This window comes from Schistocerca piceifrons, chromosome 7 (assembly GCF_021461385.2).
Source record: "Schistocerca piceifrons isolate TAMUIC-IGC-003096 chromosome 7, iqSchPice1.1, whole genome shotgun sequence".
In the NCBI taxonomy this organism is placed as follows: Eukaryota; Metazoa; Arthropoda; class Insecta; order Orthoptera; family Acrididae; genus Schistocerca; species Schistocerca piceifrons.
The window spans coordinates 21,885,321-21,906,768 of NC_060144.1; the positions used below are offsets into that span (position 1 = coordinate 21,885,321).

The window sequence follows — 21,448 nt, forward strand, 5'->3', positions numbered from 1 at the left end:
ATATTACCCTGTCTTCGTCTGACCAGAAATCCTTGTCTTCTTTCCGTTTCACTTCACTGACGCCCACTATATCTAGAATGAACCTTAGCTTCTCCCTTTTCAGATATTCTAGCTTCCCTACCATGTCAAACTTCTGACATTCCACGCCCCGACTCATAGAACGTTATCCTTTCGTTGATTCTTCAATCTTTTTCTTATGGTCACCTCACCCTTGGCAGTACCCTTCCGGAGACCTGAATGGGGTCCTAGTCCGAAATCTTTGCCGATGGAGAGATCATCAGTACACTTTTTCAGTTTCAGGCCACATGGCTTCTGGATACACGTTATGCGTCGCTAGTGCTGTGGTCTCCAAAGCCTTCTGAATCTTGGTGCCGTTGATCATTGATGACACTTCCGCCACCCCTAGGAGAAGAGAGTGACCTGGAAGTCTGTCTGCTCCTCCGCCCTTCTCGACAAGGCCGTTGGCAGGATGAGAGTGACTTCTTGTACCGGAAGTCTTCTGCTGCTATTGCTGTTGATTTTTATTCAGAATTTAAGCAGTGCACGGCTCGAATCTCGGCCGAGCACGTTTTGATTACTGATCAAAAGCCCTACCCCTAACCATATACTACAGTATTGGCCACACACAGACGCAAGAGACGTGACAAATACAAATACTATCACTGACTGCTATTGCTGTTGATTTTTATTCGTAATTTAAGCAGTGCAGCGTTCGAATCATGGGTCGAGGACGTTTTCAATACTGACCAAAAACCTTACCCCTATACCACAGATATATTACAGTATTTTCCACACATAGTCTCAAGAGACGTGACAAATACTATATAATACTATCACTGCTTGATGTGAGACTGAAAGGCAGCACCTTGTGATCCGTTGCCTAGGAGAAAAGTATGTGCACCACATAATCATTTACACATCTAGAGAAGATATAAAGGATTTCGTGATTCTCATTGGTCTCTATAGATACTCAGATCATTTTAATACAATTTGAGATATTAAAATTATTATTTCTTAGGCAAGTATGATCTAAAAAATTAATTGTTTGAAACCCTGGTCCGATGTAAGAGAAGACCTGATGGCCAAATAAGTAAATAAAATAACCAAAATAAAATAATTTCGGTGGGTATAACTCTAGTATTACACAAATCTCAGATCAGAATGCGTTTCGAAATGCTCAATCAAGTTGTCCAGTCATATAATAATTATATCGTATAAGGAAAAAACCACAGGTTATGATCTTGTACAGATTGATGATAGTACTTTATTTACTGAAGACAGAGTACATAAAATATGAATCTTCGCAAGCTGCAGTAGCGACTCCGGAAACGTCTACTGGAAGTGCTCCAGGGGCAGTTCTCTGCTCTTGTAGATCTGCGACATGAAGGCCAACGATGCTTTCGGCGTTCTGGTTTTGTTTGCACTTTCAAAGTCAACTTCATACAGCCCGCGTTTTACTCTGAAAACCGAAAAAAATTATATCAGGTTCGAAAAAGTATTGTATATATTCTTTGAATATTTTCTGGATGAACAGAGTAACAACCACACAGATTACGTTGAATTAAAAAAAATTATAAGAAAAAGATGAGGCTGACATGTATGCAATAGCTTGGCAGAAGATGAATTTACCTTCTTTTCTAGTTGTTAACCTACTACAAAGGAAAAGTGAAAACAAGTCACTGTGTATAGATTAACGGTCTTTCAACTATTATTTCCGACATTAAGTTACAGATAATTCCTACGTTATTGAGCCCCTGATACGATTTCGTTGTGTCTAAATGTAGAAACACATTAAGGTTAAGTGTAATAAGAAACTAATATTCGATGTGGCATTTAGCTGTAAACTGCACTACTGAAAGCGGAAGCTCGTAGGCTTTGTAGTAGAAAAATTTCTCCAAGCTAAGAATTCCTTGTATTTGTTTCTTATATATTCTTGAATATACAGGGTGATTCACGAAGATATGCAAATATTTTAATATTTATTTATGCTACAAGTAAAACTAAAGAGAAAAGTCCATATAAACATTGCTAGTCAAATGTTTAGGTACGGAGTTACGGCTAATAAAAGATTTAGCCTGAAATTTTAGCAACTTCACGAATATGAAGCTATGTCAAAACTGTACGAGGTTAAAGTAAAGGACTATTTTCATGTATTTTGTTGTTAGTTGTGAATCTAGTAGAACATGTCGTGTATCTGCAGTAGCTTCCACAACATCCAGAGAAGCAAAGATTATTATACAAGTAAATTTGATTACTTTCCGTTAAGAATGTAGAGACGTTTATGTCATTGTTGGCAACCGTTAGTGAGTTGTTTCAGTCGTATCCTAACCTTGAAACGAGTTAGTTTCCCGTATTGTTCAGTGAAAGAACATAATAGCAACAGTGTACTTAAGTGAAACCACATAATGACTGTTATGGTTTTTAGATTATTTATGAAATAGGGATTCTACTACGGTCGCAGGTTCGAATCCTGCCTCGTGCATGGATGTGTGTGATGTCCTTAGGTTAGTTAGGTTTAAGTAGTTCTAAGTTCTAGGGGACTGATGACCTAAGATGTTAAGTCCCATAGTACTCAGAGCCATTTGAACCAAATAGGGATTCCTTTCAAATTTACGACAGAAGAACACGCCGATATGGTGTTTATTTATGGTAAATGTGATGGTAATGCTACGGCTGCAGTTAACGAATACCGCGTACATTATCCTTCTCAGAAGTTTCCGAATGCACAAACCATTAGTGGAGTATTTCGAATGTTACGGGAGACAGTTTCTCTGCCTAGCCTATTACTGCAGACACACGTCTGGGACATGTTTTATTAGATTCGCCACATCAATAACAAGAAAGGCAATGGAAATCGTGCTTTACTTTAAAGTCGTACAGTTTAGCAATGGCTTCATGTTAGCGAAATTGCTAAATTTCAGGCAAACTCTTTTATTAGTCGTAAGTCTGTAACTAAACATTTGCGGACCTATTTTTATATGAAATTTTTTCTTTAGGTTTACTTGTAGAATAACATATTAAAATATTTGCATATCTTCGGGAATCAGTCTGCATAAGTGTATAGCGTAGACGTAATAAAATTAAGTACACAAACTTTCCTCGTGAATCTGTTAGTGAAAACTAAGAAGGTTGGAACTTTAGTAGTGGCAACTATTTATTTATAGCTTGTACAAAATAGATACGTGTTTCAAAGCATTGTCCTGCAAAATGATGGTCAGGTCCTGCAGAAAGTTTCAACACTTCTGTCTCTATACTGTTCATTTTTGGAACACAACCTGCCACCAGCTTAGGACAGAAGTGATGACACTGCAGGACCTGACCATCATTCTGCAGGACACTGTTCAAGCACATACAGTGCAAGCTGTTACTGATTTGTTTGACTGATGGGGCTGCTAAGTGCTGTACCACCTACTGCACTGCCCTGACTTAAGCCCTCGTAAGTTCAACACGATTTCTAAACTGAACTAAACACTTCACGGCATTCGCTTCAGAACTGCTACAAACTCGTCGGGCAATGGACCGCGCCGCTCGAACTGTCAACACAACTGGCAATGCTAAGAGTATCCTACAACTTCCACAACGCTGGCAACGGGTTATACACAATGCTGGTGAGTACTTTGAAGATCAAGAAAACTTTGAAACACGTATCTATTTTGTACGAGCTGTAACTAAATAGTTGCCACTACTACAGTTCCAACACCTCGTATATCAAAATCTCAACAGTTTCTGAGGTTAGTCTTCAATTCAGAACCGAAAAACGCGACGGGGGTTGATATAAAGGGTGTTACGAAACGCTACCGACAAACATCGATGAGTTGTAGAGTGTGTCCTGTATACCGAGAAGCAATGGATATTTTAGAGGGTTCCGGGGGAAAAATAAACTGTGGATCGAAACCTGTGTATGAGACCGTCATACACCGAGGCAACAGAGCATCGCATTCATAGCAGGCAAGGCTTGCTTACTCAGCAGCTAGATCCATCTTCTCCAATGCCAGTCGTGGAAGTCAGTCGCAATCACAGAACAACAAACAACATTGCGAGGCGTACCATCAGTGGCCCCGTTAGCGCATAAAGTCACTGTTGCTGCCGAAGTTATGGTCTAGCGGCAGCCGCCGGCGCTTCTAACTCCGAGGGTCGCCAGCGTCGTTGGACGACGTTTCCGGTGGTGGTGGGGCCAAACTGCTGAGATCATCGCTCCCTAGGCTTACACATTACTTGATCTAATTTAAACTAACTTACGCCAAGGACAACACACACACCTATGCCCGAGTGTATTCTCGAACCTCCGACGGGAGTAAGGGGGGGGGGGGGAGGGGGGCAGCCGCGTGAACCGTGGCAAGGCGTGCAAGACCGCGCGGTTACCCCGCCCTCAATTTGTTACTCACGATACCATGTACTACCCCTAGAAGATTGTTTTACAACATTCCGTGTATGTTTTGTGTGTATGTGTTTGTGTGTGTGTGTGTGTGTGTGTGAGAGAGAGAGAGAGAGAGAGAGAGAGAGAGAGAGAGAGGAGGAGGAGGAGGAGGAGATTAGTGTTTAACGTCCCGTCGACAACGAGGTCATTAGAGACGGAGCGCAAGCTCGGGTTAGGGAAGGATGGGGAAGGAAATCGGCCATGCCCTTTCAAAGGAACCATCCCGGCATTTGCCTGAAGCGATTTAGGGAAATCACGGAAAACCTAAATCAGGTTGGCCAGAGACGGGATTGAACCGTCGTCCTCCCGAATGCGAGTCCAGTGTGCTAACCACTGCGCCACCTCGCTCGGTGAGAGAGAGAGAGAGAGAGAGAGAGAGAGAGAGAGAGAGAGAGAGAGAGAGAGAGAGATTAATGTTCTGGTTAATAGTGTGTCTGCAAACAAAACTGTTGCTCAAAACCCAAATATTTTTGAATCTATTAGTGCAGTTAGACTACCAGTTCAAGAGAAGCGGGAAAACACGAGGAACATGAAGAAACGCACCATAAAAGAATGTTTTTACACGAAAGCACTTCAAATGTCTTGAAGCGCAACAGTATACATGTATACTACCTTTGGCAAGAAGAAGAAAAAAAAAAGTTTAAAGAAAACAACCGTGTCATAAGCAAAGAATGTAGTCCAACATCGTCTCTAGGTGGGTGTCCAGTGCGTCAGTGAGACTGAATGAGCTACACGAACCTCCAGTCAGTCAGGCAGTGCAGTAATCGCTGGGAGGCTACCGTTTTGGTAAAACTGAGTTTCCTGAGCTGGGACCTGTCCTCTGGTACCGTAAACTCTCCGCAATAACTATGTTACTTGTTCGAGGATCCCCTCCCTGTACAGATCTTTTTCTTCATTCGTCACGCGTACAATAACTGCTTGGACACACTGCATCATGCTTCAGTTGAATGTAATCCCCACTCCTCCCCCCCCCCCCCTCCCCCCAGTCCTCGGTACGCACTGTTTTAGATTTATAGACAGAGATTAGCAAATGTCTTCAGGATGTCCTCTGATATACAGTTGCAACGTGAGCAGCTGCCACCTACTACAGCAGTCAAATGTATCTGATGCTTGGAAAACTAGAGGAAATGACGAAAAAAACGTTTTAACGTTATGTGTGGAAAAAAATTCTGTGCGTATATTTTAGTCGCCATCCGAAGATGCCTTTGATGCAGCTATCCATCCGCTCTGTCCTGTGCAAGCCTCTTCATCTCCGAATAACTACTGCAACTTACAATTTTCTGAATTTATTTGGTATATTCATCTCTTGGTCTCGTTCTACAGTTTTTACCCCATACACTTCCCTGTATTACCAAACATAATTCTCTGACGCCTTAGAGTCTGTCCTATATAACGATCCCTTCTTTTAGTCAAGCTGCACCATAAATTTCTTTTCTCTCCAATCTATTCATTACCTTCGCATTAGCTGCGCCATCTACAAATCTAATCCTCCAGATTCTTCTATAGCACGAAATTTCAGAAAGCTTCTAATTCCTTGTCTGAACTGCTTATTGTCCACCATTCGCTTCCGTACAAATCTACACGAATACCTTCAAAAAAGACTTTCTAACACTAATATTTATATTTGTGTTAACAATCCCTTTTTTTCAAAACTGCTTTCGTAAATATAGAAGAGCAGTAATTTATATTCTCTACTTCCTGCATCATCACTTATTTTGCTGCAGCAATAGCAAAGCTCAGCTGCTGCTATTAATGTCTTATTTAGCTAATTTAATCCCCATACCGTTATGTCCTCTTTTCATGACACTACCCGTTCCGCTAAACTGCTCTTCCAGATCCTTTGTTGTCCCTAACGGAATAACAATGCCATCGACATAGCTTAAAGTTTTTATTTCTACTTTTCAAGCCCGCATCTCGTGGTCGTGCGGTAGCGTTCTCGCTTCCCACGCCCAGGTTCCCGGGTTCGATTCCCGGCGGGGTCAGGGATTTTCTCTGCCTCGTGATGGCTGGGTGTTGTCAGTGCGTGGGAAACAGCGTCCTGTAATCGAGTTTCGAATTCGAAGAGTTCATTCACACTTGGAGCTGGCTTTCTATCAACATAACAATCCCAAACCACACATGGGCGCTACTTCCTCTGCAACAATCCGACGCTTTGGGTTCACTGTCATCGATCATCCCTCATAGAGTCCCGAGTTGGTCCCATCCGAGTTTTCAAAACTTAAAGCACACGTTGAGGGCTTGTCTTTCACTGAAGCGAAGCGGCGCATGCAGAGGAGAGGTTGTGACTTCGTCAGCAAAGCCAAACTTTCTACAGTGACGGTTTCAACAAAATGGTCTCTCGTTGGGAGAAATGTGTTCGTCGCACGGATGACTATGTTGAGCAACATATTTGTAGACATGAATAATATAGATGTAGAATGTTAATAATGTTTGTTGTGTTTAAAAAGTTTTAGGTGATTCACATGAAAAGAACGGAGGCCGTTTCAGCACGCCCTCTTAAATGAGACCATTTGAACGTCGGTGCATCCGACACCGCGTCACATGTCCTGCGCTGCAAGCGACCCACGGAACATATAAGAAACTGTCTGTTTTGAGGAATCAAGGACGGTATTTTAGTGTTTAGCACTTGGGTAAACTCAAATTTCCATCATGAGTAAAGGCAGAAAGCAGTTACACTGTTAAAAAACTCACTCGAATCTGTAGTTCCATTCGAAGCTGTCCATAAGGCTCCAAGCATGATAACCAACTACTGGAACTCCATCCGTGTTGACAGCCTGAAGCAACGCCGTCAAAAATCTCTGCAACAGGAAAATTTGGTTTGTCAATACATGCATCTTCTTGCAGTTGGGATTTAACGCAATTCTTGTCTTAGGTAATCTAGCTGATCTTACTGTGTAAGTATAAATTCTGTTCTGGTCGTTAACACCTCCAGAGTCTGGCAGTCCATTCGCTGTCACGATAATCGGGTAGCCTGGATATTCAGCAGCAATCCAGTTGAGCAGCTTTCGGAATCCTTCTGCACTACGCTGGAAAAGTAGAAATAAACGTCACCAATTTATTATCACCAGGGTTAGGAGCAACATAGTTGGAAATTTGCTACGTCATTATACTTTTGATAAGGTGCAAGTATCTCTTACATACTACACTGCGCAACACAATTTAAAGTATTCTTTTTGGAAACTCCGTAAATGTCTCCCACTGCAACACAGAAGTTTGAAATTTGGCTCAAAGCTGCCTGCAACGTTCCTATATTATGTTGCAAAACCGTGGCTCACCTCGACGGCGTCCTAGGGCTCGGCCGCTCTTCAAACAGGGTGTTGACACATCGTAAAAAGGAGACCAAAAGCTCAGAAGTTCATGTGAGGAATAAGGTGCGTTAAATGTTGGAACACGTGAGGCAATACTGACCCTACCATTTAGATTAGAAGAAAGATTAAGGAAAGGCAAACCTACGTTTCTAGCATTTGTAGACTTAGAGAAAGCTTTTGACAATGTTGACTGGAATACTCTCTTTCAAATTCTGAAGGTGGCAGGGGTAAAATACAGGGGGGGGGGGGGGGGGGAATGGCTATTTACAATTTGTACAGAAACCAGATGGCAGTTATAGGAGTCGAGGGGTATGAAAGGGAAGCAGTGGTTGGGAAGGGAGTGAGACAGGGTTGTAGCCTATCCCCGATGTTATTCAATCTGTATATTGAGCAAGCAGTAAAGGAAAAAAAAGAAAAGTTCGGAGTAGGTATTTAAAAATCCATGGAGAAGACATCGTAATTCTGCCAGAGACAGCAAAGGACTTGGAAGAGCAGTTGAACGGAATGAACAGTGTCTTGAAAGGAGGATATAAGATGAACATCAACAAAAGCAAAACGAGGATAATGGAATGTAGTCGAGTTAAGTCGGGTGATGCTGAGGGTATTAGATTGGGAAATGAGACACTTAAAGTAGTAAAGGAGTTTTGCTACTTGGGGAGTAAAATAACTGATGATGGTCGAAGTAGAGAGAATATAAAATGTAGACTGGCAATGGCAAGGAAAGCGTTTCTGAAGAAGAGAAATTTGTTAACATCGAGCATAGATTTAAGTGTCAGGAAGTCGTTTCTGAAAGTATTTGTATAGAGTGTAGCCATGTATGGAAGTAAAACATGGACGATAATAGTTTAGACAAGAAGATAATAGAAGCTTTTGAAATGTGGTGCTACAGAAGAATACTGAAGACTAGATGGGCAGATCACATAACTAATGAGGAGGTATTGAATAGAATTGGGGAAGAGTTTGTGGCACAATTTGACCAGAAGAAGGGATCGGCTGGTAGGACATGTTCTGAGGCATCAAGGGATCACCAATTTAGTACTGGAGGGCAGCGTGGAGGGTAAAAATCGTAGAGGGAGAGCAAGAGATGAATACACTAGGAGATTCAGAAGGATGTAGGCTGCAGTAGGTACTGGGAGATGAAGAAGCTTACACAGGATGGAGTGGCATGGACAGCTGCATCAAACCAGTCTCAGGACTGAAGACTACAACAACAACAACAATGACGTCAAATTGGATCCTATTGGAACGCACCCCTTCTTACCCCGTTTCAGCTCTTCTTTTGACTCCTCTGCGATGGAGATCAGAACAGCGACGTCCAGAGTTGAAATCAAGCGGTTACCTTCTGGGTGGCCTACCGAAACGTTTCAGAAAAACGGTCGCTCAGAATCGACACGAAGAGGTCTCAGGAGGTGGCATGCATGGTATCAGTGAAACTCTGTGGCCTTGATTCGACACATTTCGTGGGCGAAAACGACAGTTTACAGTGCGATGTGGAACGTAGCAACACTCCTGGAAACCTGGCTCCCCTGACGCGCGCTGGACGGTTGAACCCTTCTCTAAGGACACCACAGTGCTGCACTGACGCACCCACCAAGGAGACAGCAAACGGTACCGCTAAGAACACCCGGCGCTGCGTCACTCCCAGTGCCAATCGTGCACTTTTGCTGGCCACTTCGAAACTGTCACTGTACTCAGACAGCCATTCACTGATTCCTAGTTGCTAGTGTAACATTGCGACACATCCCAGCTCAGTGACGCAATGTCGCACACTTAATGCCCGCTGACCGCGTGCGAAATGTAAGGGTTGTCGAAAGGAATGCCTGTTTCGTTGGCACCTATCCGTAAATGGCTGCCTCTGCACAGGAACTTTCTTAAAGTGCGCAACAAAGGTGCGCGTTTGGCACCGAGGGTGTTACCGAACTGGCGGTTCTTAGGCGTACTCCTCGCTGTTTCCTTCATGCGTGTGTCAACGTTGCACACCCCTCGGCCCCGCCCTTTTCACGCTACACGAGGGCGTGAAACTTGAGGGCTGAAAAGCATACGCGCCCTTTGCTGCTTCGGGTGACGTTCAAATTTTGTCGAACGGTTCCGAAAGGTGCCTAACGGTTGCGTGCTGTATACCAAAGCAAAAATTGCGGTCGCACTACTCTCCTAAGGGATCAGATCATGCTCAGTGGAGATGCAGCCCCATAATGTCTTTAGAGAAGAAATATACAGTTCGGTAACAACTACACTGTCTCCCGAAATAAAGAGACTTATTTCCGACAGTCACGGTCACCACTTTATAATATAATAAAATAATGGAATAGATGATAATAAAATGTTGAAATGCGTGGCTTTTTTTAAATGTATTGAATTAATGAGATTAATTTTCCGGCATGAATGACAAGCACAATAAGCTGAGCTATGCCTGGAAATAAGTTCGTATTAGTTCATAGTATTTTGCAGGGCGACGTAGTTTCTTTCTCCGCTGTAAATTTGTGCTTACCATTCTTTATAAGGCTACGTTTGGTCGCCGTGTTCACCTTTGAAGTCTTGACCGTGTTCCCATTAAGCTTATCGGATCTTCGTAATTTTCCAAAGTACACAGGTGGGCTTCAGTTCCTGTAATTATCGTACTAGTTGAAATAACAACTCACACGACCTTTCTGTTAATAAAACAATACTGTATTTTTATAAACGGTGCACATATGAAATACATACTCCTCACTTATTCATAGCGACCCCAAAATGGCGGTCTACAATTACTCGCTAAAAATGGCGTGCTTCTCACTCGTTCACTAGCTGAACGCGAATCCTCCCTTCCTCATACTGGTACAAGAAAAACTCCTCTCTTTTTTAACAACTGAAAATCAAAAATACCTGACGGTAGGCATCGGCTCTATGATGGGCTACCGCTTCATCTTTTCTCTTTGCCTTTAAAGAAGACGAAAACACAAAAGAAATGCAAAAGGTTTACCACACAATGTCAGGTTGTTAAGGATGTCGTTGTGTTGCCCGTCGCACTGTAAACTGTCGTTTTCGCCCGTGAAATGTGTAGGAATCAAGGCCCCAAGGGAAGGGGTGGTTCGTTGACGCCCTTCACGCCACCATTCTGAGCCTTCTTCATGTAGATTCTGAACGGCAATATGTCTATAATATTTGGGTCGGCCACACAAAAGTTAACGGCTTGATTTCAATTCTAGGCCTCGCTGTTCTGACCTCCATCGCAGAAGTGTCAAAAGAAGGTTCAAAGCCGGCCGGTGTGACCGAGCGGTTCTAAGCGCTACAGTAAATGGTTCAAATGGCTCTGATCACTCTGAGGTCATCAGTCCCCTAGAACTTAGAACTAGTTAAACCTAACTAACCTAAGGACATCACCCACATCCATGCCCGAGGCAGGATTCGAACCTGCGAACGTAGCGGTCGCGCGGTTCCAGACTGTAGCGCCTAGAACCGCTCGGCCACCCCGGCTGGCCTCAAAAGAAGGGGTCAAGTGTGGTTAAGAGGCGGTGTTGTGACATTACCATCATGTGACACATCCGCGATGCCGTTCGGCAGAATTGTGGTAAAATTTGGTGTAAATGTGAGATCATAACCTACCTTACAAGTCGCATGAACTTCATAGCTCTGACCTTTTTTCCCGCATGCGTTGATACGTTGCCATTTGAAGTGTCGCTGAGCCAGCATGACGTCTCCGACCGCTTTGCTTTTGCGACATAACACAGGACGGTCGTAAGCACCTTTGAGCCAAATTCCAAACTTCTGCGTCGTTGTGGGTGGGAATTACGGGTTTTGTAAAAAGCGACCTTTTAATTGTGTTGTGCAGTGCACCTTCATCTAACGTTTTCATCTATATTGCTAAAGCATCCAGCGTCCACAATGATCCGCGTTAAGTGCCCTAAAATTCGTCCACCTCGCCGTTTTTCCTGTGCCGCTCCTTCTGTTATGCTGTTAACTAACCGAACGAGGTGGCGTAGTGGTTAGCGCACTGGACTCCCATTCGCGAGGACGATGGTTCCAGTCCCTGTCCGGTCTTGCAGATTTAGGTGTTCTATGGTTTTCCGAAATTAATTAACGGAAATGCTGCGATGGTTCCTCTAAAAGGCCACGACCGACTTCCTTTGCTAATCACAGCTAGGGCTCCGTCTGTAACGACATCATTGTCGAGGGGATTTAAACATAATTCTTCCTTCCCTCCTTCCTGTTACCTGTTCTTGCACGTTTCGCACTAGCTGTCCCAGTTTTTCAGCACGTTTTCTCCTTGGTGTTGATTCTCATCGTTCCTGTTTTATTTCAGGAGTATTCTGATCTCTTCGTCGCAAAGCAAGAGACCATGCAGTCGTGGGTACATGGAAACCATGTAGTTCTACCTCTTGGCAGTCTTTGGTCAGTCAGTGACACCCGGTGTAAAATCACTGCAGAAAACTAGTGTTAATAGTAACAAGATGTTTGACAGTAGTGTTCGGCGTATTTCCAGCACACAAGCAACACCACTCGTCGACCATCATTGCCGTTATAATCGGACCTTGTTCATTGTTATATCCGATAGAAATTGGGTATTTAATACGTAATCCAATTTTGACTGGCAACGGTTAATGTTTTTTTAAACGTCACGATGACCGTTTGGTTCTATAATGACATCACAGCGGATTCAACACGAAGGCACGCTTACCGACTGAAAGCTCGTTGTCGATGTATGAGTGATGCACTATACTATGGGGGAATTGGTGTGGTACACATTCGTGTAACCCGCAAGATTGAACTACGATGCGTATTCGAAAAGTAAGGTACGTTTGATCATAAAAAAGATATTTTACTTAGAAAATAGTTTTATTGTTGGTTTCACTAATGCGCTGTTTGCACATCACGTCCTTACTGTTAACCATTTCTCATATTCCATGAGCACGTGACTGAAGTGCTGCTAGTAATTGACAACTGTAACAACGAACAACGCTAAAATACTGCATGTTATTGCACTTTCTTTTCCTCTAAAACTTAATGATAGTAGTCCGAAATTGTTTCGAAAGTGTCTTTAATATGTTTCATTTCTATGTTTCAAACAAAAGAAATCCCACTTTTGAATATCAACAATATAAGGAAAAGGTAGATTGCTACTTACCATAAAGATGACTCGTTAAGCTGCAGACAAGCACAACGAAAAGACACTTGTGCATTAGGTTTTGGCCACAGCCTTCGTCAGAAAACGAAACACGTATCCATTCATTCACACGAGCAAGCACACACCTCACGCACACATGACTGCCATCACCTGCGGTCATGTGTGCTTGCTCGTGTGAATGAATGTGTACGTGTTTCGTTTTCTGACGAAGGCGGTGGCGGTAAGTTAATGTACAAGTGTCTCTTTGTTGTGCTTGTCTGCAACTTAAGAGTCATCTCTACCGTAAGTAACAATGTATCTTTACTTATATTGTTCATTTCTATCGCTTTTTACATAATTATATTTATAGGCGGCATGGTTCTAGCCACATGTTACGTTCCATCTCACTATTATGTGATAGAACTTAACCTGTTTATCTTATGTAAGTCCACAGATCTGTCGGAGCTCTCGTCATAGTAAATCATAGTGGAGAAGACCATAACAGCAGACTAGGACGTTAACAAAGTAGGATATTCGTTAATGACAACGAAATGTAATATTCATTCACAACAAAAATCCGAAATTAGTAATTTAAGTTATTACACGCTTTAATAAAATTGACATAGTATTCAAATGCTTCTGAAAAAAAGTTTTGAACTGATTTTATCCAAAAGTTTGCACTGCAGCAAGCGGCCGTGTCTCGAAAATATGTTACAGGTAACGTCTGGAACTCACCTCACCAGTGCCGACAATAACGCCTGTGTCCTTGGCTTTCGATGGCGATATTCCAATGTCAGATGGAGACACGTAGCCAGTGCGAAAGTTGTTCACTCCGAAGAAGTCAGCGGAACCTAGAAAGTAATTGTTGTTACTCACTCATGTGGACCTGGTGGACATGAGAAGAACGCAGCGAATGTCGTCGGCTTAACAGATCCACAGTGCAACTGGACACTCATACGCTTTGTTCCTTTGAATTGCTTCTATAGATTCAGAACCATAAAATGGGCGTTTAAAATACAGGACAGAATATTGATATCAAGACGGTATCATTACAAAAATATACTGAAAAATGTCATGCAGTTTGCAGCGTAACAGTATCTTCTTACAGGTGACATCGAGTCCTGATTATATTCTTAACATCGCTTCCCACAGAATGTTGATATGAAGACAGATTCAGTACAAAAAACTATTGAAAAATGTAAAGTTAAAGTGAAGAATTATCATGTTACAGGTGACAACGGCTCATAATTATTTTCTTAAACACTGTTTCGCATTGAAATTCTTGGCGCATGTCAGGGTACTGCTCGTAGGAGGCGAACTTTATTCTATGTATGGCGAAAGTACGTCAGGAAAACGACACAGGTTTAGCCTACGTAAGTACATATTTGCGGATGAAACAAATAACTGCCTCTTAGTATACCGCGGCTACTTATTTTGCTCTGGGATATGCTTAATTCAGGAGAACATTACATCAAACAGACATGCCTGGGATGAAAGAAAGAAAGAAGATGAAGAAGATAACATTGAATGAAATAAGCCTCAATGAACCACATAAACTCTATCGCTGACCTTAGGAGTACAGGGCATACCACATGCCTAATCCCAATACGAGTAATTTTAACGCCGACAACATATTGAAAACAAGTAACCTAAACATTTACGACTGCTGTTTTGATACGGACAGCTGACAACAGTGTAACGACACAAGTTTACCTCTGACGTAATCAATTTCTTCCTGTGTAAAAGTTGGCAACCGTGACCGGGGCCTCCCCTCTGCTGCGCTGTTGGCATCCACCCTCTGCCGAACCACTGCTGGGTAATCGCCTTCTTTGGTGAAGATGGGGTGTGCAAATATTCCAGCCTGGTCAATAAGAGAAACATACGGTTAAGCTTTCATTACATTAACTTCTGTTATATCTGCATTCGTTTTTTACTTACAGCCGAAAGTAATAAATATGAACTGCATAGGAGCCGTTGCTACCACTGATTTGTCTTTCCCACTTTAGATCATGCATATATAAAATGTTGAAAGAATACTACGTCGCAACAAACTGAAGTGACAAATACATCAGCAAAAATTATTGCACAACTTATAGTAGAAGGAAAATACTATAATTTATTACATTTACTAGCGTAAAGAACGTGTAAATATAAAAATTGAGATTTTCTTGTGGTAAGGCAACGCACAACAAGAGTTGTATACATCAAGATACTGACCACGAAACTTTTGTAGCAGCTTCAAATGGATTATGAGACAGTACAGCCAGCTTTTAGATGTGGAAGTAAACTGCGTGCTCCTGGGGATCAGTGTACAGAAATCCTGAATGTCTGTTACTGAAATTTTCCTCCATCCTCACAATGGAAGCGTCATAATTTCTCGAGAGATACTGAAAACTGTAGCAGCTCCTTCATTGTACACTGATCGTCGGGTAAGGATATGTACATATAGTGTTGGCGGTAGTATCGAGTACACAAGGTATAAAAACACTCGTTCGATCTATACTTGAGTATTGCTCATCAGTGTGGGATCCGTACCAGATCGGTTTGACGGAGGAAATAGAGAAGATCCAAAGAAGAGCGGCACGTTTCGTCACAGGGTTATTAGGTAAGCGTGATAGCGTTACGGAGATGTTTAGCAACTCAAGTGGCAGACTCTGCAAGAGAGGCGCTCTGCATCGCGGTGTAGCTTGCTGTCCAGGTTTCGAGAGGGTGGGTTTCTGGATGAGGTATCGAGTATATTGCTTCCCCCTACTTATACCTCCCGAGGAGATCACGAATGCAAAATTAGAGAGATTCGAGCGCGCACGGAGGCTTTCCGGCAGTCGTTCTTCCCGTGAACCATACGCGAGTGGAACAGGAAAGGGAGGTAATGACAGTGGCACGTAAAGTGCCCTCCGCCACACACCGTTGGGTGGCTTGCGGAGTATAACTGTAGATGTAGATGTAGATGAAAAGCTATGTATTCCGGCAGAGCTCTCATTTGTACTCGGGTAATTCATGTGAAAAGGTTTCCGACGTGATTGTTGCTGACGTTGGGCAATTAAGAGACTTTTAACGCGGAATGGTAACTACAGGTGAAGGCATGGGATACTTCTTTTCAGTGTTCCAAGATCCACAGCGTCAATAGTGGGCCCAGAATACCAAGTTTCAAGCAATACCTCTCACCAGGGACAAAGCAGTGGCTGACGGCCTTCACTTAACGACTGAGAGCTGCGTCGTTTGCAGAGAGTTGTCGGTGCTAACAGACAAGCAACACTGCTTGAAATAACCGCTCAAATCAATGTGGGACGTACGAGGAACGTATCCGTCAGGACGATGCGGCGAAATTTGGCGTTAATGGGCTATAGCAGCAGACCACCGACACGAATGCATTTACTAACAGCACGACATCGCCTGCCGTGCCTCTTCTGGCCTCGTGACCATATTGGTTAAACCTTATACGCCTGGGGAACGGTGGGCTGGTCAGATGAGTCCCAATTTCAGTTGGTGAGAACTGATGCTAGGGTTCGAGTGTGACACAGGCAACTCGTGACCATATTGGTTAAACCTTATACGCCTGGGGAACGGTGGGCTGGTCAGATGAGTCCCAATTTCAGTTGGTGAGAACTGATGCTAGGGTTCGAGTGTGACACAGGCAACTCGTGACCATATTGGTTAAACCTTATACGCCTGGGGAACGGTGGGCTGGTCAGATGAGTCCCAATTTCAGTTGGTGAGAACTGATGCTAGGGTTCGAGTGTGACACAGGCAACTCGGAGCCATGGACGCAAGTTGTCAACAAGTCTCTTTGCAGTGTAGTGGTGCCTCCATAATGGTGTAGACTCTGTTTTCATGGAACAGACTGAGTCCTCTGGTCAAACTGAACTGATGATTGATTGGAAATGGTTGTGTTCGGCTACTTGGACACCATTTTCAACCATTCATAGACTTCAAGTTCCCAAACAACGATGGAAATTTTATGGATGACAGTGGGCCATGTCACAGGGTCACAGTTGTTCGCTGTTGGTTTGGAGAACATTCTGGACAATGTGAGTGAATGATACAGCCACCCAGATCGCCCAATGTGAATCTCATCGACTATTAATGGGACATATCGAGAGGTTAGTTCGTGTATAAAATCCTGCACTGCAACAGTTTTGAAATTATGAGCGGTAACAGAGCCAGCACGGCTCAGTAGTTCTACAGTGGACTTCTAGAGACCTGCTGAATCCACGCCACGTCCAGTCGTTGCCCTACGACGAGCAAAATGCGGTACGACACAGCGTCAGGAGGCATCCTACGACTTTTGTTGGCGCGGTGTAGCTCTGAAACAGACGGAAAGACTGAAATTTGTGAGAGTGAAATTAGAGAGGTTATTTCGGTCCTAAGCTTATTCAAACCCACTTAATCGTTATCGGACGCTTACTGAGACGTAGGAGTACCATCATGTTGCAGGATGTCTGCTGACTTTGATGCCAGTGACACACAAGGAATTTGGCTGCGTAAAATGACTCCTTTCATTGTAACCAAAAACATTGGAAAACACGACATAACGTCCTAAATGTAACGAGAACACTAACACACTTAAAATTTAAAAGTTTGTTTCTCATATGCAGGTACATTCTGTTTAATGGAGGAGTGCAAAACCAGACTTGAAGGGCTACATTACACATTCTCATTGGTCGGTAGTCATACTTTCCTATTCATCCCCAAAGCCTCTCCTCCAGATTTACCTGGTGACAAGAGGTTCAAACCTAGTGACACTCGAAACTTTAGCCCTTTATACAGTATTAACTTTTTCGATTGCGCTAAAGAGGAGGGCACCGATAGTTTTTCCTCATTGCGAATCTGTTTAGGATCCCAGGGAAAAAGAATCATTGCAACAACAGAACCACTGGAGGCTCAGAGCATATTTAGGTATATCACAGTGCAGGGGAAAAACAAAATACGCCGCTGTGTTGCAGATTAGTAAGAATAAAAGCTTCGGAAATTAGGAGTTTATATTAAGTGTTTATTTCATTTTGACGAAATCCTATACGGTCCATATATTGCTCCAAGATGGAGTTTACTTGGTCTGAAAATACAGCATGTTGTTCTCTGGATGCTAGCAATTAGATTCGAACTCCCTGGCGGTTGTCTGGGTGAGCGATAATCTATGATTTATGATCTGTGAAACAAACGTATTTTCCTCTAATGCCGCTGAAATGGAAATGCTCCGTGTTCAGAGGGCTCTTGACTTATTATATGATGGTTGGTGTTCTGGTTTTCCATTCTAAGACTGGCTTAATTCATCTTTCTACGTTATTCCGTCGCGTGTAAGTCTCTTCATCTCTGCATAGCTATGGCAGGTGCATGCATCTGAAGTTCTTTACGCTAGCCAGTTCCTCGTGTTACCCTACAGTTTTTAGCCCCACGCTTCCTTCAGTTACCAGATTCACTATTCCTCGATGCCTCGGGCTGTGTCCTTTCAACGATCCCTATCTTTAACCAAGGGATTATTCAAATTTTTACATTCCCTCCTTATATCACAGGATAATAGCCGGCATGAAGCACATTTTATAATAGAGTCAACCCTGGTTTTACCCGCGCACATAACACTCATACGGCACACCGGCAATAAAAGTGACGCAAGTCGAAAAACGGCAATATTTTGTTTATGTCCATGAAAAATACATATGAAACGTCCCCAGGTGCACGAAAAAAGTCACCTCTCTATCTAGCAATTTCTCCACTTAAGGGCAGTTGTGTCACTTCGTTGTAGGGTACTGATTCGCCACGAAATGAACAGTGTCGCTTCAGCGTTCCTGCTGGTGGGCGTGTGCATGGGTCATTCAAGAAGAGCCGCACATTCTGAGAACTGCGACACTACTCGTGTATCAGGTAAGTTGTATGTAATTTTTAACGAAAATTTCGTAATATTTGTAACAGCTGTAATCGTCAAAACAATGTGTGTTCATTCACATATGCATGTATGGCTAAAGGATATTTTAATGTAACATACAGACACTGTATAAAACTTAGCATGTAGGATGTATATACGTTACTGGTAAAACAACTGAACGTCTCTGCAATGCAGTGCATTGCTGCGTATAACAAAAAAAAGAATATTTCTGCTATAAGGAAAGCTCATACTGAGTCCTTGATCTCGGTGACATGTATTACTACAATATATCAGCCCAATTATGATTTCATGTTTTTGTAAATTGTATTCCTTAAATTGTACCTGATGGTGTTCCTTATTAAATTGTAAAAATTTTTATAAATGATAATTTTCCATTTTGTATCTTTTCAAAAAAACAATCTCAACTTTCTTTTCATTTTTTATTCTAACTTAATTACTAATTTTGTCTGATAGACGTTCGAATATACCATAAAACCACAGTAAGTGAATATATGTATGGATTGGCGCAAAGGTGCTCGTATTTTAGCCAATAAAGAAATTGCAATAATATTAGAAGGAATATTTTTGTGAAAACATACAGTTTTTTAAATTGGAACAATGCCTATTGCCATTAACAAACTACGATTGGGATAAATTGGAATGTTTGTTACAGGATTATAGTACGATTTATTTACGAGATATCGTATTTTGAAAAGTTTCCACACCGACACCTGTTTGTGCCATTCAACCTGAGTAGTTGCTGAGTACACTGTTGTAATGTTTGCTTACAGTGTGCTTCTGCGTTCCTTGAGTGCACTGCGACTTGATAGTCCAAGCAGGAGGTCGTCAGCAGACAATAAGATTTACCAATGCAGCAAAAGCCTAAATTCTCACGGTGTATGCAGAATGTAGGAAGAATGTAGTTTGTCATTGTACGGTACATGCGGCGAGATATCGCAGTAGACGTTAACCATCTCCGCCATTATTTATCAGCCTCTTCAACCAGTTACGTGTAAGAAGTAGCCTGACAAGTAGGTGACTTACCAGAAGGAAACAAGTGACGACAGAAGGGTGGAAAGTAATGTTCTTGCTGCTGTTGCAGATCATCCGCAAGTCATCTCCCTCGCAATCGCACAAGGAAGTGGAATGAGTCAGGCAAGGGACCTGCGCCTTCCCCATCGACATAGGTTCCATCCCCATCACATCTCTCTCCATCAAGACGACATCCTCGGACATCTCCCCAGAAAGGCTAGCGCGTGTGCAGAAGTCGTTCCATACCAGAATGGAAGACTGTATTGCCACTTCCGGTGGTCGTTTTGAACACAAGCTGTGATGGTCGATTGTCTCGTATTGATCAGAATCCACCAAAAGAATCCACATACCTAGCTTATGAACTTTTATTGTTCTTTAGTGTGTGCTACCACAGCTATTGTACAAGCGCCGGTGGGAACTTTTCAAAATACACTACTGGCCATTAAAATTGCTACACCACGAAGATGACGTGCTACAGACGCGAAATTTAACCGACAGGAAGAAGATACTGTGATATGCAAATGATTAGCTTTTCAAAGCATTTACCAAAGGTTGGCGCCGGTGGCTACACCTACAACGTGCTGACATGAGGAAAGTTTCCAACCGATTTCTCATACACAAGCAGCACTTGACCGGCGTTGCCTGGTGAAACGTTGTTGTGATGCCTCGTGTAAGGAGGAGAAATGCGTACCATCACGTTTCCGAGCCGGCCGTTGTGCCCTAGCAGTTCTAGGCGCTTCAGTCAGGAACCGCGCGACTGCTACGGCCGCAGGTTCGAATCCTGCCTCGGGCATGGATGTGTGTGATATCCTTAGGTTAGTTTGGTTTAAGCAGTTCTAAGTTCTAGGGGACTGATGACCTCAGATGTTAAGTCCCATAGTGCTCAGAGCCATTTGAACCATCTGAATGTTTTCGACTTTGATAAAGGTCGGATTGTAGCCTATCGCGATTGCGGTTTATCGTATCGCGACATTGCTGCTCGCGTTGGTCGAGATCCAATGACTGTTAACAGAATATGGAATCGGTGGGTTCAGGAGGATAATACGAAACGCCGTGTTGGATCCCAACGGCCTCGTATCACTAGCAGTCGAGATGACAGACATCTTATCCGCATAGCTGTAACGGGTCGTGCAGCCACGTCTCGATCCCTGAGTCAACAGATGGGGACGTTTGCAAGAAAACAACCATCTGCACGAACAGTTCGACGACGTTTGCAGCAGCATGGACTATCAGCTCGAAGACCATGGCTGCGGTTACCCTTGACGCTGCATCACAGACAGGAGTGCCTACGACGGTGTACTCAACGACGAACGTGGGTGCACGAATGGCAAAACATTGTTTGGAATGAATCCAAGTTCTGTTTACAGCATCATGATGGTCGCATCCTTGTTTAGCGACATCGCGGTGAACGCACATTGGAAGCGTGTATTCGTCATCGCCATACTGGCGTATCACCCGGCGTGATGGTATGGGGTGCCATTGGTTACACACCTCTTGTGCGCATTGAAGGCACTTCGAATAGTGGATGTTACATTTCAGATGTGATACGACCCGTGGCTCCACCATTCATTCGATCCCTGCGAAACCTTACATTTCAGCAGGATAATGCACTACCGCATGTTGCAGGTCCTGTACGGGCCTTTCTGGATACAGAAAATGTTCGACTGTTGCCCTGGCTAGCACATTCTCCAGATCTCTCACCAATTGGAAACGTCTGGTCAATGGTGGCCGAGCAACTGGCTCGTTGCAAT

The 21,448-nt window shown here is 43.1% G+C and overlaps 1 protein-coding gene across 1 annotated transcript in view; it reads right to left on the bottom strand.

Annotated features, from left to right (window-relative positions):
• Positions 1-1,332: 1,332 nt before the first annotated feature.
• The window catches only part of LOC124805394 (myrosinase 1-like), a 96,781-nt gene continuing 76,665 nt past the window's right edge, over positions 1,333-21,448 (bottom strand). Inside the window, exons 7-11 of the mRNA XM_047265956.1 lie at positions 14,519-14,666; positions 13,541-13,656; positions 7,309-7,443; positions 7,109-7,215; positions 1,333-1,459 (exon numbers count right to left, since the gene is read on the bottom strand). Coding sequence (XP_047121912.1) covers positions 1,333-1,459; positions 7,109-7,215; positions 7,309-7,443; positions 13,541-13,656; positions 14,519-14,666 — 633 coding nt within the window. The remainder of the gene's footprint in view (positions 1,460-7,108; positions 7,216-7,308; positions 7,444-13,540; positions 13,657-14,518; positions 14,667-21,448) is intronic.